This window comes from Notothenia coriiceps, unplaced genomic scaffold, assembly GCF_000735185.1.
Source record: "Notothenia coriiceps isolate Sejong01 unplaced genomic scaffold, NC01 NC01_scaffold00016823, whole genome shotgun sequence".
NCBI lineage: Eukaryota > Metazoa > Chordata > Actinopteri > Perciformes > Nototheniidae > Notothenia > Notothenia coriiceps.
In genome coordinates this window covers 1-15,972 of record NW_011349524.1, presented here as the reverse complement: position 1 = coordinate 15,972, position 15,972 = coordinate 1, and the positions used below count along the sequence as shown (strand labels likewise).

The following is a 15,972-nucleotide window of genomic DNA, read 5'->3' as shown; positions in this document are numbered from 1 at the left end:
AAGAAAATAAGAGTTATTAAAGCCTAATAACTAGAAGCCTGTTTCCGACTCCATCTGTGAACGTTACAATACAATTATTTAACGTATTTCTACATTTACATTCACTTACAGATATTTATTTATGTATTTATTGAATGCTAATGATGTGGGTGGTCTGAATGTAAAGGAGAAATACACTAAATATATTTATCTATTCATGTCTTCTTTTTTTTTTTCAACTATATATTTCGGCATTTATGTATTCTTTTATTTATCCACTTATTTCTGTTATACAAATACTGTACACACTGTGGTTTATCAACCATTAAACACAGCCACTTTAGGAAAGGATTCATTTAGAGAGAAAAGCAAATGAATGAGAATCAGCAAAACGTTTGCACACAGAGAATGAGCAGCTCCAGCAAAAAGTGAAGACACACACCGAGCAGTTTATGTGGAAACATTCTGCCCATGGCTATTGTTCCAAAGCAATAACTATTACCACTAATAACGGCTTTTCACATACTGGATGAAAAGGCGAACTCACGGTGAGGGATTTCATTTTCAGATTATAGTGGTGTGTATAATGCCAGAGCAAATATCTTGTATAATGATTTTTGAACGGTCTAATAACAATACAATTGCAAATGCAGTCTTCTAAAGCTGCATTTGACACAAGGTGCTGAGTTCAGAGCGCACCAGTGAAACCTGAGAGGAAGACTGTTTTTATTAAAGCTTCCATCATCTCAAATATTGTTTTTTTAATTCTCTCATCAACTGGGAAACATTGGAACAACCCTCATAATGCCCAACCTTTGAATAAAGAAAAATATACAAAACTAATACATCACAACGGAACGGAAACACTAAAACGTGATGCACACATCTGGGACCGGAGCACCTGTTGACACTTAGGGCTAGCTAACCTAGCTTACCTAGTCAGATCGGAAGGAAAAAAACGATCACATTGTTAAAATAAGCCCATAGAACTTCAATTTTAGGTACGTTCCCAGTGACCGTGGGCCATTTTATCATCATATAATCCCCGGACATCACCAAACCCTAGCTGGTCTCAGCTGTGTCCCCTAACAGCCACCGTAGGTTATAGCTAAAACCAGACCATCATATAATGGCATAAAGCTGCACTGTAATAACAATAACTTATTTATTATCATCTTGTTTAGCTGTTTGTTTTTTAGAAACTGCTATTTATATTATATATTTAGGCTCCCACATTGCTTCCCTAATCCACAACTACTTGCTGCCAGCTAGAGTAAAGAGGTAAGGGACTTGCTAGTTGTTGGCATGGTGGAGAATTGGACAGTTAAAGACTGAGATATTTGCCTCTGGTATCGGTGGACACCAAAACAGAGCTAAAAGGACCTTATAAATTTAATACAAATATGCCTCCAAATAAATTGTTTGTGTCTCATTGTGGCTTCAAAAGTGAATAGCAACACAACCTATTTGCTTTAGAAGATCATATTTCAGTCTAGTGCCAACAGCTTGTTCTGCTGCCCCCATGTGGCCAAACATCTATTTACACAGCTTTAATTACTTTCTCTTTAGAATGGCAGCACTAGCAGTGCACATTTTCTATATGCTTTAAACATTTAACCAACCGTGCTGACGATAACAAATATAGGTCAAATATTGCCTAGAGGAAAAACCATAGGTAAAAACTGTACTTTGGTAAATGACATGACAATAACATGTTGGAGTATGCTTGTAATAAAGATGTACAGCTCTGGAAACAATTCCAAATTGTTCTTAAATCTCAATCTCTACCTGTATGACAGCCATTCCATTCCAGTGTCTGTTGAATTCCAAAACAGAGAAGTGTGGTCAGTAGTTTATAGGATTAAAACGAAAATCTCCATTTGGTTGTTACACCAGCAAACTTCAAACACTTAATACATTTAATGTTAATTAGCGCTTGCCTTTTATAAGGCATCACACTGAATAAGAGTTAGTATTATGATAGTCAACCGTTAAAAGAAATCTAAACTTGTATGTTAATTATACCATAGGACACAAATAACTAAGCAAGGAAACTCAGAAAGAGAAATTACTTTTCTCTCAAAGTGAATTTATTTTAGTTTAAGTTGAAAAACGGAATAAAACATGTGTAAATCATCAGCCATATATACATATCAACAAAGAAGAGACGGTTGTATCTGTACAGCTAAAAGTGTCTGGTCTCATCTTTTCATCTGCAGCCCTGTCAGCTGGGGGCGTTTAAGATGATAAACCAGGGTTGTATTCCCGATACTCCGGGGGTTTGCTGCACCAGCAGGTTAGTAGTCTGGCTTCCTAACATCACTTGGCTGGATACGTTGTGGGGAACCTCTTCACGGTTCGAAGGCCTCTCCTGCTGCGAGGAGCGCTCCCCGGGGATGGGGATGGACTTTAACTCCTCCACAAAAGGAGTTGGGTCCTCCAGCACCTCATCAAACACCAGCCTCATCAGGTCATCCACGTAATCTGTAAAACAATTCATTCAAATGAGTTACATGCCTGCTTTTCAATTATAATCTTCTGAATCTGTCTTCCTTGTACGTATTTGTGAGGTGATCTATCTACTTTTCAGAGTGAAAGGAGACGGCGATCGCTGAAGTTGAAGTTCATATTCTGAAAGGCAAGACTTTGTTCCAGACCATGCTCGCAAACCTATAGAACACACTACAGGAAAAGAAAAACCCCAAAAAGGATAATAGGGCCTCTTTACATAAAACAATGTTAGGACTCACTGTGTGTTGGCTCTGTTTTCACTGGCTTGGTGATGCATTCACCCTTGAAGTCCTCAAGGATCACGACCTTGTAGACCACTTCACGGTTTGCATTTTCATTAAAATGCATGACTACTAAATACAACCTGCAAAACAGAATAGCAAATTAGAATGAACAACAATTTGATTTTGTTGTTGTAATTTTTAGCCACTAATAGTTTGTTACCTGCACAACATCTCCATGAAAGGGAGAACCCCATTCTTTGGCACGAAGCGCTGGATGAGTCTGTGGAAGGCCTCCAGAGATGCAGTCTGGTTGTGATGACTCAGCTTCTCTACATCCCCCACTACTGTCTTGTTAACGAGAACTTTTTCCAATTTGTTGAATGCAATTGAACCTTAGATAAAAAAAAACAATCCACAAAAAACAGTCCATAAAAAGACCAATCAGTATTTCAAAAGAGATACTTGAAATTATTCTTGTGGGTGTTCTTTTTGGAGTGATATATATGAATACATACCTGGTTTGACATATTTACTTTCATCCCGGGACACTTTGACAGGATGCTCACACTTGGGGAAGATGGGGTCTTTGTGCACGTGTACATTTTGCACATGGTTCACCAGTGAAGTCCACTTGGCCACCTTCTCGGGCCCTGAAGTTGAGGACACTGCGGTCCAGTAGACGTGGTTCTTGATGCTGCGCAGCCAGTTCTTCAGCACCCCACAGTCCTTGCTCTGCGACAGTTTTTTAAGTTTCACGGACAAATCTGCAAGAATGTACACATGTGTTAAATGAATATACAATGACAAAACGCACAGTGTATTGGATGAGATATACAGTGATAAACATTCACCTTTCTCAAAGTGCCACACGTCGTAGAACTGTGTGATGTTGCGATCGCTCAGAAACTTCTGGATCTGTGGACGGCGGTCTGTCACGATGTACTCCACTGGCAAACAGTTAGACTCCAGAACATTCAGGCAGCGTTTCAGCCCCTCCTTCTCCATGTGGATCCTACTTCCTACTTCATTGCTCTGGTGGCAAAAATAAATAAATAGGGCTGTCAATGTTAACACATTCAATTAATCTGGAAACATTTACACGTTTAGAAAAAGGAAAAAATTTACGCAAATTAATAACATAACTAAGTTTGAGTCCTTCCGTAATTGCACAGGGATTTTCACTAGATTCAAGATTCAAGGCTTTATTGTCATGTGCACATAAGCTACAGTGTAGATATGGCAATGAAAGATGTAAGTCACAGGCTCCTCCAACAGTGCAACAAAATGAAAACTATGAATTGCATGTCCGTGAGAAAGCAAAAAAAGTGGAGTAATTCGCACAAGATACATGTATACACTGACTGGAGTACACTGTGAGGCTACATACACTTAAAGGGGCCCTATTCTGCTCACTTTCAGGTTCTTACCAGTATGTAGTGTCTCTACTGGGACTTGTCTCCATGCTTTAATGTTCAAAAAGCTCTTTATTTTTCTCATACTGCCTGTGCTGCAGCACCTCTTTTCACCGTCTGTCTGAAACCAGAGCCCAGTCTGCTCTGATTAGTTAGCTGGCCGGCTCTGTGGTGATTGGGCAACTGTCAGAGATGACCCGCCCCTTAGCCTATTACGTACAATTTGTTTGAGCGCTAGACAATAGCAGCACGCGTGTGACATATTGATGTCACTATGTTACTGAAGTAAACAAAGGAGTCCGAATGTAGCCTTTACATACACAACAACCTATATATCACACTACAGGAAAGGGAAAACCACAAAAAGGAGAATAGGGCCTCGTGAAATAAGCATACAACAAAAAAAATGCAGAAAATTGTAACACACCTGAACGAGCTGCAGGTCCACAATGCGGTTGCTCTCCAGGTGCATCAGAGTGTAGCTGCCATACTTTTTCCCTAAAAACAACACGACAGACAATGGTAAGACCTTTAACTAGGGCTGTCAGTCGATTAAAATATTTAAATCGCGATTAATCGCATGATTGTCCATAGTTAATCACACATTTTTTATCTGTTCTAAATGTACCTTAGAGGGATATTTTTCAAGTTTTTGAATACTCTTATCAACATATGAGCGGACAAATATGCTTTATGCAAATGTTTGTTTATTATCATTCGAACAATGACAAATATTCTCATGAATATTAAACACAACAACCTCTGAACATTACAAATATTTGCCTCAATTCAACCTGGAACCTCTCGCATACAATACAATAATAGTGTGTGTGTGTGTGTGTGTGTCGGCGCAGTTGTCGGCGAAATGCCGCTCCTCTGTTTTCATAACTGTCAAAGCATGAGACTGAAGTTCCCACTGGGTCAAAATAATGCGCTGTGACCCCGAGGTAACTGTCATTACTGAGTGAAGTCCAATAGTCTCTGGTGAGTCTTTCTTAAATCCTCCTACTTTCGCTGTTTGGACTTCATACAAGTTGTGTATTTTCGACACAGTGGTGGCTCTGGAAGGCAATTCATAAGTGCAGTCCTTGGATGCGAACCGAATTATATCAAGCAGCCCCTCGTCCTTCACAATGTTAATTGGCCTGCAAGCTGTAGCCACCCATTTAGCGATCTTTGTTGAAAGTTTGCTGCTCGTAGGCGTGTCCAGGCGTCTCCTCCGCACACTTTGAAGTGTGGTCTGCTGCAAGCGGGCGGCAGGAGCGGGGCTGTGTGCTTGGATTGTATAGATGGTATTTTAAACTCGATGCGCTCTGAAACTACAGGGCGGCCAACGCGCTAACTTGGCCGCCCTACTAAAAACCCTTTAAAAGAAGATTTGACTGAGTTCTGTGATAGGGATGCTCCGATTGGGAAATTTGGGGGCGATCGCCGGAATCAGTCATCCGATCGGGTGGGCGGGGCCTATGGGGATCTTCCATTTAAAGTGATGTTTAAAACTCAGTTAATGGGGCTCATTTTTATATTGCTTCAGTTTATAATCGTAACGGATTAAAAAGTTCAGATTCATTTTTCAATACATGATGCGCTTCCACAAACAACATCATTGTTAAATTCAAATGATGTACATTATTCAAGTTTACATTAACTTTGGATAATAACACGTGAGAAATGAGCGGAAGCGCTCTCTTTTCCTCTCTCCCTCTCTTTCTCCCCCTGACAGCCCGTCAGTATCTCATGCAGCTCACTCATCCAGTAACGAGTGACCCGACAGTGAAGAATAAATATATTTATAACTAGTTTAGCTAGTTCCAGAGGTAGATCAAATAGCCAAGTGTGTTAGGTCTAACTCTTGGTGTGTGTTGCTCCGCTCACCGGTCCGTCACAGCGGGCGGAGCTGCAGGATTTCTGCTTCACACACGTTGCATTCCGCTATTTTACTGTCTTTTTCGGACACCAATACTGCCAGACTGGTGAAGCCATTTAGGCGAGCTTGTTTTTGCCCGCGGCACAAGAGAAAGTGTCATGTATTTGACGTCTCGTGATCGGGCTCTCCTGATCGGCCTTTATAGAGAGCACGTCGATCAGCCGAGAGTGAATATCAGCCGAGAGTGAATATCGGCGCCGATACGATCGGCGGCCGGTCGATCGGAGCATCCTTATTCTGTGATACATAAGTTGTATATGGTAAACCAGAAAGTGTGTGATACATTTGAACAAATTAACGCAATATTTCTTTCTCTTCTTAAGGACCGGATCATTGACGCTGGTCCGAAGGGAACTACTCTCGGCTCATGAACACGACAGCTGTTCAGCCCAAATGTGAACGCAGAAGTGACGGTGAAGAGGAGACACGAAGGGTCGCCTGTCGCCCGTCTTGCGACATCCAGAGGTGAGAGCCGCCGATGAAAGCTTTATTCACTCCCTGCATATGTTGGCGAAGAATAATTACATTTAACAACGAAGTAACAAGACTGAGAGCAACCGTATGTTTAACTTTTATTCCCAGGCACTGAGCTGACCTTTAATTAGCGACCTGGACTGCCTCGGGAACGAGAGACGGTCTGTCGCTGGGCGAGGCTCCAACTGCGCGGTTTCTGGTGATCGGCCAAGGTGAGCTTTATAATCCAGAGCAGAATTTTGAAGCTGTATTCGTTGTGGCATGTGTACAGTGTAGATCATTTGATGCGGCACGCTGGCGTCTCCTCTGCAGAACTCAACGGACAGACAGGCTGAGCCCAGGGAAGCCGGTTGAAGAGAAAGTATACCGAGAAGGAGAAAGCGGAGGGAAGAAGAAGTTCTGATGAAGCGACTCGTTTCCGGCTGTGGAGACGGAGGGCAGCTGGTGCTCTGGGCAGAAGATGTGGAGGCAAGAGGCGTATCACCTGACCTGGCTGAAGCCTCACCAAGAGACGGCTTCCTTAGGTAGGAAACGCCTGAAACTCACTGCAGCTTTCTTGTAGAGAATCTGATCAAATACTTCTGTTTTCAATGTCAAAACGGTTTTTGGCATGTACAACAAAGTGTTTTACGTATCATGCATTTCTCTGTGTTTAAGCCTCTTACCGATATCAAATAGCTCTTAGCAGGCAGTTTAATCTTTTGTGCTTGGTTATCACAGCTTCTTTTATCTCTCAGTGTGTGGAGTTTATTTCAACCAAAAAATTATAGATTTGTCATGTATTCTGAAAAAGTTTCTTTCTCTCTCCACATCCCTTCAGGCCGCTGGGATTGGCCCCCTGGCAGCCACTGTGACGTGCTGGCGGAAAACTCGGAGGCTTTCTGCAGCTCTGTGGCGCCAACTCCTTCTGGCAAAGCGCCACCAGGAGGGGGCGGTGGCGAAGCCTGGCCCACGGCAGATGTGGGCTGTCAGGAGCAGCGAGGAAGGCCTGGAGGCGACGATCACCCCCAGGAGCCGGTGAACCTCTGGGCCGAACGCGACAACACCGACCGTCACTACTGGCTCGTCGGCCTAAAGGCTCCAGGAAGGCCAGAGGAGCCCGCAAATAAACAGGCTGCCAAGAGGAAAGCAGCTAGAGTGACCTCTGAGCCGTCAGAGAGAAAGCGCCTCTGACCGTGCTTCCCCATTGGTGGAAATACAAACCGCTGGCTTAGCTTAAGTGCTCGCAAGACTCACAAAACGCAAGGCACGTACACCTTTCATCAAGGGAACGCCGCTGTTCCTCACCCATGCTCGGCAGGCGCCTCTAACCGTTTTCAACTTTTTAAAGCGCTGTTCGGTCTATTCTCTTCTCCGCACTGACGGCGAACCATCTTGGGTAAAAGCTGGCAGAGGCGAGCGCAGGTTAGAAAACACATAATTGCCTATTACTAACACACTACATAAAAAAACATCATTCATCGCAAACAGAAAAAACCATTATTACAGTCTAAAATTACCCTTATATACTACTTTTAAAATATTAGAACAAAAAAGAAAGGCAAACATATCACTAACATACACACGGAATAATCAGACAGAGTTTTATAAGCTACATTCAACTAACTATCGATGATAATTAAAATCAAGACAAACATATAAATGAAATAAATAAGGAAAACATGATAAAAACAATGAACACGAGGAAAATATTTTGCAGAGAGTTTATACTATATCTAATAATAATAAAAATATCAAAAAATAAAAAAAAAATGAAAACCAAAGGTACAAGAACAGAAAAGACATAATGGGCATTCAGAATGACCCGATATAAATTGGATATAGGATATAAAAAAAAATTTCAAACCGCGTAAAGACAAAATATATGGAAATTGAGGCTATATAAATTTAAAACAACCTTTGATATAGTATATTTAACAAAAAGAGCTACAGCCAATATATAACCGATATATAAAAAAACTATTAAGAGTCTATTAAGATAAAAAACATCAATTCATCTATAGGGAATCAGAAACTAGGACTAGAAACACAAGAAGAACACATAAAAACACAAGAGGGTTATTAGTATAAACAACATAACACTAGAGAGCAGCATACTAGCAATTACGCTTAAAATAGAAAAAAAACTAACTAGGAGAAAAACTCTAAAATATTACTCAACAACAAGCTACGAAGAGCTCAAAAACCGCAGAACATAGAAGAGAAAATAAAAAAAACAAGAATCGTGAAAAAATTTTCAAGGAAGAAAAAAAGATATCTAAAATATGAAGTATCATGAGAGCATGACAAACTATAATAAAAATAGTGTCACTATTTCATATATAATCGATACACAATAAAAACAAATAACAATAAAAAGCATGATAAATATAAAAATGTTAGAAAGCACACACAGAATAAGTAACAAAAAATGGCAAGAGTCTTATCATAATGATTGTAAAAAATACTATTATACATACTGTAGAAAAAAAAAAAAAAAAGTAAAAACTATCTTTAAGACACAAGACGACAAAATCCTAATTGATAATATATATATAAAACCCAGAGAAGAATACTATGAGTCATCAACGGCATTCTTGCTTGTACTATCATAAACAGAAAACCTGGCTAAGAAACAACTATAGTATTTTGAAGAAGTGAATAACGAGATACGCAGTAGAAACTGTAGCTGGAATACATAAAAAAGAAGGCATAGAATAGAAATGAGCATAGAAAGACCTAAAGCCATCAGATCTAAAAAGAAATGTCACTAAATGGCACATAAAATGAAGTCTGAGCTTTGAACTATTTCAGATGCACATTTGTTCCATTTAAAGAATATGCATGTTGGTTCGCAAAAGGGGCAAAGCTGGCTCTTTCTTTTTCCGTTTTGAATTTGAGATGCTCGATTTTCAAATTCCAAGTCTGGATATTCGAGTGATAAGTTACCTTTTTTGGGGGTTGGCTCATTAGGGTTTTTTTCCAAAGACTTTTGAGGCTATCGACCAATTTTTGCACGTTTTTATTTCATATCCGACGTTTATTATAACTAAAAAAGAAAAGTAAAAGTCACCTTTTTTAATATCTGGATGCAACTGGACCAGTTCTATCTAAAGGCCACTGTCGGGCTTTTCAGGTTTTTCCTTCTAAACCTCTCCAAAAATCACAATTAGTTGTTGGACAAGTGAAGAGAAAGCGCATTTTTGGAATATGTTTTTATAAGCGCAGCCTTTTTTTGTTTTATTTTTAAGTGGTTTTCTCCTTTCTCCCAGGGCGTGTGAATTGCCGGACGCGTCCGGTTGCAGCGAGTGTCGTACGATATTTTTCCACTTTCTTTGTATCCTAACGTTGTTGTTGAGTGAATGTAAGTCGCAGCGCAGTTGTTTTTCTTTAGACAGCTGTAAACTGGCTAGACGCTGTACTGTTCTCCTTCTGTAACTACTGTCGCTAGNGTCTGCTGCAGCCTGGCAGGCGCTACCACAGCATCCGGACTAAAACCACCCAGGTGTTTAACAGTTTTATGGCCTGTGGGATGAAACTGTCCCTGAGTCTGGTGGTTTTAGTCCGGATGCTGTGGTAGCGCCTGCCAGGCTGCAGCAGACTGAACAGTTTGTGGCTGGGGTGATGGGGGTCTTTTATAATCCTGAGGGATTTCTTCCTGAGCTTCTGGGAGTAAAGGTCCTCCATGGATGGCAGCTCCCTCTGTAAAGCCTTACGATTGAGGGCGGTGCAGCTGCCGTACCAGGCCGTGATGCAGCCAGTCGGGATACTCTCTATGGTGCACCTGTAGAAGTTGCAGAGTATCCTGGAATCCATTTTGAACCTCCTCAGCCTGCGGAGGAAGAAGAGCCGCTGTCAAGCTTTTTTGGTGATGGTGGTGGTGTGAAGAGTCCATGTCAGGTCCTCAGGGATGTGGTCCCAGAGGAACCTTAAGCTGCTGACTCTCTCCACCGTAGTCCCATTGATGGCGAGGGGGGCGTGTCCCTCTCCCTGCTGCTTCCTGTAATCCACAATCAGCTCCTNCATGTCCATGGATAGGACAACCTGTTACAAATTTTATTTGAAGTCAGTCTGAGTCTCAACTTCTACCTGTATTCTTTTGTAAAAGAATTTTTTAATGCGGTTCTCGCTCACAGTGATGTTATGTTGTCGCGTGTCAGGTGGTGCAACATACGGATCGCGATTTGTTCCGATACAATTTACAGCAATTGAGTATGTATATACGCATTACATTCGTTTCATATTTAATTGCGATGCACTGCAATGACATACTTAGCGCTCACGCGAAGCGGAGATTCATGCAGCTCCCCATTCGACTCTCTCGCGCATCGTTCATCGATATCGATCGGTCTATATAATTTATTTTTGAAACAGTATTTAGATTTACTTACAAAATAGCAATGGACCCATTAAGTTTTCTTTCGAGGAGAGCCCCTTTACAACTGAATGACAGAGCTGTACCTCTCGATAATTCATGGATGTCATGTGTCACTAGGACGTCAGGAAGCTCAATTTACAAAGTATCAATCGGAATCGCATTCGTAGCCTTAGATCGTAGATTTTATATACTACAATACCTGTCATAAAGACTCTTTTTAGTCGACTTTACACCGTATCAAACCGTGGCGACAATGCACAGTTGTCGTACACAATTCGTATAAACGTCGGTCATTTAACCGACACAACCGTGACTCGCAACGGCTATTAGTCTGTGGACTTAACATATACACAATGAGAAAACACCTGTCTAAAAACGTCGTTCTTCTCGCTTCGCACGCCACTTACTTAAGGAATACTGTCGATCAAAGATACACTTGTAATACTCGTTACCGTCGTTACGAGTCCTCTCTGTTGGTTTCTTTTGCAATCCTTATATGATATCTGTTTTGTTCTTATGTCAAATTCACTAAACATTTTATAGGCTATGTTCTTTTTAGACAAATGTCACGACAAGATGTTTATTTCCATTCAACTCTCTGGTTGGTCTGGTATCTTGCCTCTGTTGCATTCACTGAACACGGGAAATTACAATCCTGTCGTCCTCTCTTGTGTCATGATGAGGTTCAGTTAAAGCACGGTTAATGTATTATATTATTGACTCAATAATATAATACATGCCTTTGAGAGTAGACAATCTAGGCATATTAACACAATTAATTAAACATACTTCTCACGGCGACGGTGTACTGAGATTTATTTATTTTTTTGCTAGGGGGCCCCTTAGTGGCTGCGGGGCCCTAAGCGGCCGCTTATGTCGCTTAATGGGTCGGGCCGGCTCTGGAATAGACACTGAACATGTATCGCGTGTGCCAGGTGTGATCCATGTGGAGGGATGGGCACATAAGAGCGGGAAATGTGTCTAATTTGTGCGTGCGTGCGTGCGTGCGTGCGTGCGTGCGTGTGTGTGTGTGTGTGTGTGTGTGTGTGTGTGTGTGTGTGTGTGTGTGTGTGTGTGTGTGTAAATCGGTCAGATTTGACCCAAACACAACAGGAGGGTTAACCCATCTTGGTTGAGGAGCAATCAACCAATCATCCCCAGGTGAAGTGTGGGGCTCTGGTGCCTTGCTCAATGGCATCCAGCAGTACAGAGGAGGGGAACTACCAGTATCAGTGCCTAATGTGTTTGGGGATGTTGTGTTCTTTTGTTTGAAGACCAAGACTTAGTCTAAAGAAGACCAGAGGCCTGTACGACGAAGCCGGTTCATAAACCTTTGGAAACTGTCTCAGGTGAGAATGTGGTGTGGAAGTAGAGAAATCATCAGGTACCACAGTAGAGACGTGCATGCATGTATTATACAAACAGGCAAATATGACTGGTTGGAGAGAGTGACATAGTGCTATTGCTTGCAATTTATAGCAGTCACCTCAGGACAATGTGACAAGGCAGACGGAGCCTCTGATCATAATTATTTTCAATCCTTCTATTTCAGGAATTTGACGCACGTCTCTTTTATTCTATTTTTACCCTCTCTTTCATCTTCCTGCAGTTATTTTTGCATCAGCACAGTGCAGAATCACAGAGCGATGCAAGACAAAGGATAATGGTGTTAATCATCATTTTCATATTAGATCATCTACATTAGCGCTGTTTACCTCTTTGTACAATTTACAGCTCAAGCCAAGCAATATACCTAATTTTCTCAGAATTTGCATTTTGTCACAGATGCAGAACACCTAAATGGTAAAATGCACGTTTAGCAGATTTATTTTTCCTCATTTATTTTTCCGCATCATTACTTACATCAGCATGTTAACGCTTGACATTTTCCTCCAAAGCAACTCACAACAAGTGCATACAACCATGAAGAGCTTGGCTGAGCCGATGCAGAGCCAATCGCACGTACTGGAGGGTATGGTATAACCTTGTCCTGCATGTAGGAAATACCCCTTTCAGCATAGAAGGCCAGTATTAGTGTCTGGAAGCCGATTCAGGATAGGTGTATAGGTGGACATTAGTAGTTTTAAGTCCAGCTTAGAGCACCAAAAATCTTTGACTAAGTTGCACTAGTAAAACAACATTTTGTGCTGTTAGAACATTGGATTTCCAATAGTTGTTGAGCTCAGTTTTCAGTCAGAAACAAATTACATGACAGACCAGCTGACTGACACAGCCTCATGGATTCAGAACAATGGAAACCCTATATATTGACCCTTTTAACCTAGATGAGGTTTTACCATGGTCATCTAATATACAGTTTATAATAGAAAAACACACTTCACTGTTCCAGTTTTTGGCAGAAAATGTGTGTATCCTTTCCTGCATCATCTCGTAAAAATGAGAAACAAATGATCCGTCCATATATTTATCTTAAAGAATGAAAGTAGTTCCAATTACTAACTTCAGACAGTAGGGTACTGTATATGTGTCTCAGAATGGAGAACAGGCTATCTCTGTTTCTGTATGCAGCTTCAGTAGCAGTGTTGTTCTAAGGCTACAACAAGGCGGGCAGTTGGCAGAGTGGGAGGTAGAGTTTTTGAAAACTGCATGTTGAATAATTGATTCTGTACATAAAGCATGGATGTGGAAGAAAAGGGTGAGGAGGAGGGGAGAAAGAAAGGAGGCTAGAGACGGATACATAAATCCACACATTACCTACAGTAACAAGCAGTCAATTAATTTCCTGCTTCATCTTTTTACACATTTCAATTAGCGGACAATTATTGTTGCTGCTTTAAAATTGTATTTGATTCAGCGATGTCATATTTACCAGAATCCTTCTGGGCTTATGTAAGTTGAACACTGTTTGGAGAGGTGCCCTTTGGATGACATAAATTATGAAAGATGTCTGCTGAAATTTGGTTTTGGACGCAACGAAAATTCAAGTGGATCTTTTGGGGGAGTTTGAAATTGTTCATGGTGCAGCAAGAATAGTTTCCTCTCATTGGTAGAGAGGAAGTGTGTGGGTCAACATGCAACATCTGAATACATTTTTGCCGAACGGAACTTTAGTGGTCCCACTGAGATACCTTTGTATTGTGTATGTAGAATTGTTCGGCACATATGGACATTTTCATCACTTTTTAGCCCTTCAGAAAGCATAAGATTGTTCACTATTTGCAATGTCTCAGTGCAGGGTTATGCACAGATATTAAGGGTCGAATGCAAATGTTCCTTTCAAAAAAGGCGTTTGTTAACCCAGTGTATTGTCATCATGCTGAAGTTGGACCACTGTCTAAAATAACATGTCCATCAATCAGAAGATGATATGGCCCACTGTGATTTATTGGGTTAATGGCTGTCTACCAATCATGGGTCGATCCACTTGATCAGATTTAGCCAACGTCAAAGTTGCAAGATACTGAATCCCAAAATTGCTCGCATAGGCATGGCCAATGGTATAGAGGTGCTTTGTAAACCACTTACAGCTAAATGAATTGCAATGTAATGGGCTTATTTTACCAAACAACGTTGTACAAACCAAACCTGTCACATATTTGACGCTTGGTCAGAACTCTACGACATTTGCAAGAGGAAACTTTCACTGTCTAAACACTCAAGTGGGATTATTTTATCTGGTTAAAGTATGTTTCTTTCTTCAGGAACATGATTGTATAGTCAACCATGATGTCTTTGCTTGACTATGACGGTATATTTCATCCTCATGATGCTCAGTTCACTTAAAACATCATGATCAAGTTCTTTGCATCTTATTACAGGAGATATATATGGTGATTCTCACTCTGATGAATATGTTGCCTATATGAAAAAAGTATCTTTAAATATGTATGCATTTTAAGGGCATTTTCATTGAACAAATTAAAAGATGGAGTGCTGCGACACGGAACACTGAGGTCCCATGGCCTTGCACTGGTGCTGTAACCACTCTGAGAACTGCTATCATTTTTGTTAGAAAGGTCATTTTTCTTGTTGAAGTCAAAATCGCTGCTGCTCACCAGACCAAATCTCTGATCTGTTTGACTTTAGTTACCCCTCAGGCCACTGCTGAACCTGAGAAGACTACCTTTTAATATGTTGCTTATAGATGGAATGAATTGAACATTTTACCAACTTACTTTTACCCCACTTGCAGATTGTAAACCATTAACGTCAAATTTAATCAGTGTTATGTCATGGTGTCTCTTTCAAAAGAGAACCAACTTATTAATCTTATTTTACATTATACTTGCCACTGGTGACGATTTCTAGAGATATGTGTGTTAGATGCCTTTCATCGAGGTATATTCTGTAATATAAGAGAAAATATCCTCCTCAGCTAGATGAGTTAGCCCGGATATCTTGAGTGGTGTTCTCTTGCCTTCCAACCTCGATAGCATTCACTGTAACTATATGGATGTGATGTCACTTTGAAAACTCAATACTGGAAAGATGGTGCCCAGTCACTTCAAAGACCAAAATTGCTCCCTGAGTTAATACAATAAAAAAGTTGTCTAGTGTCCATGTTTGCTGCCGCTGTGTGCCCCCATCACACATGCAAATGTATTATTCCTCCTTTTAGTGAAGGCATGACTCCCAAACCCAGAAATGCGTTGGCACTTTTGGGCTCCATTGTCTCAAAATCAATGGCTGTTGAGTTTTGGTTGGATTCCCAAAATAATGTCTGTGGTTAACATATTTTGTTCTTCAACACAAAATATGTCAATATCATCACACCGGTGAACATCTGACGCTTTGATGTGTCATAAAAACAGCGGTTGCTAACACATATTGTATTTTACTCTACTTTATTTGTATTTTACTTTTCTATCTTTTAATTGCATTATAAATCAAATCAGGTTTTATTTATATAGCACATTTTAAAAAGATTTTTGGTCGTGCTGTACATGCAAATAATAAATAACACATTACTATAATCGCAAACAGAAGACAATAAATTACAACAGCAAACATAAAATCACACTCAGGGAAATGTCAGGAGTCGTGCTCTGCTCTGGCTAGAAGGCCAGGGAGAAGAAGTGAGTTTTTAGTGTTGATTTAAAAAACCCTAGTGTCTGGGCCGACCTCACA

At 40.7% G+C, this 15,972-nt stretch overlaps 1 protein-coding gene across 1 annotated transcript; it reads right to left on the bottom strand.

The window, feature by feature from the left end:
* Positions 1-2,031: 2,031 nt before the first annotated feature.
* LOC104949829 (uncharacterized) lies at positions 2,032-4,655 on the bottom strand. The gene is made up of 6 exons (XM_010776246.1): positions 4,554-4,655; positions 3,566-3,746; positions 3,230-3,478; positions 2,935-3,106; positions 2,730-2,854; positions 2,032-2,463 (listed from the first exon to the last, which is right to left on the bottom strand). Exons 1-6 carry the CDS (start codon positions 4,596-4,598, stop codon positions 2,204-2,206), a joined length of 1,032 nt encoding a protein of 343 aa, XP_010774548.1. The 5' UTR covers positions 4,599-4,655; the 3' UTR covers positions 2,032-2,203.
* Positions 4,656-15,972: the final 11,317 nt, after the last annotated feature.

Bases quoted from the DNA above. Each gene is read 5' to 3' on its own strand.
- LOC104949829 (XM_010776246.1), bottom strand. From the start codon at position 4,598: ATGCACCTGGAGAGCAACCGCATTGTGGACCTGCAGCTCGTTCAG. The intron at 3,479-3,565 runs GTGAATGTTTAT...ACATTCTTGCAG, and splicing joins CGTGTGGCACTTTGAGAAAG to ATTTGTCCGTGAAACTTAAA. The intron at 2,855-2,934 runs GTAACAAACTAT...TCTGTTTTGCAG, and splicing joins TTCATGGAGATGTTGTGCAG to GTTGTATTTAGTAGTCATGC.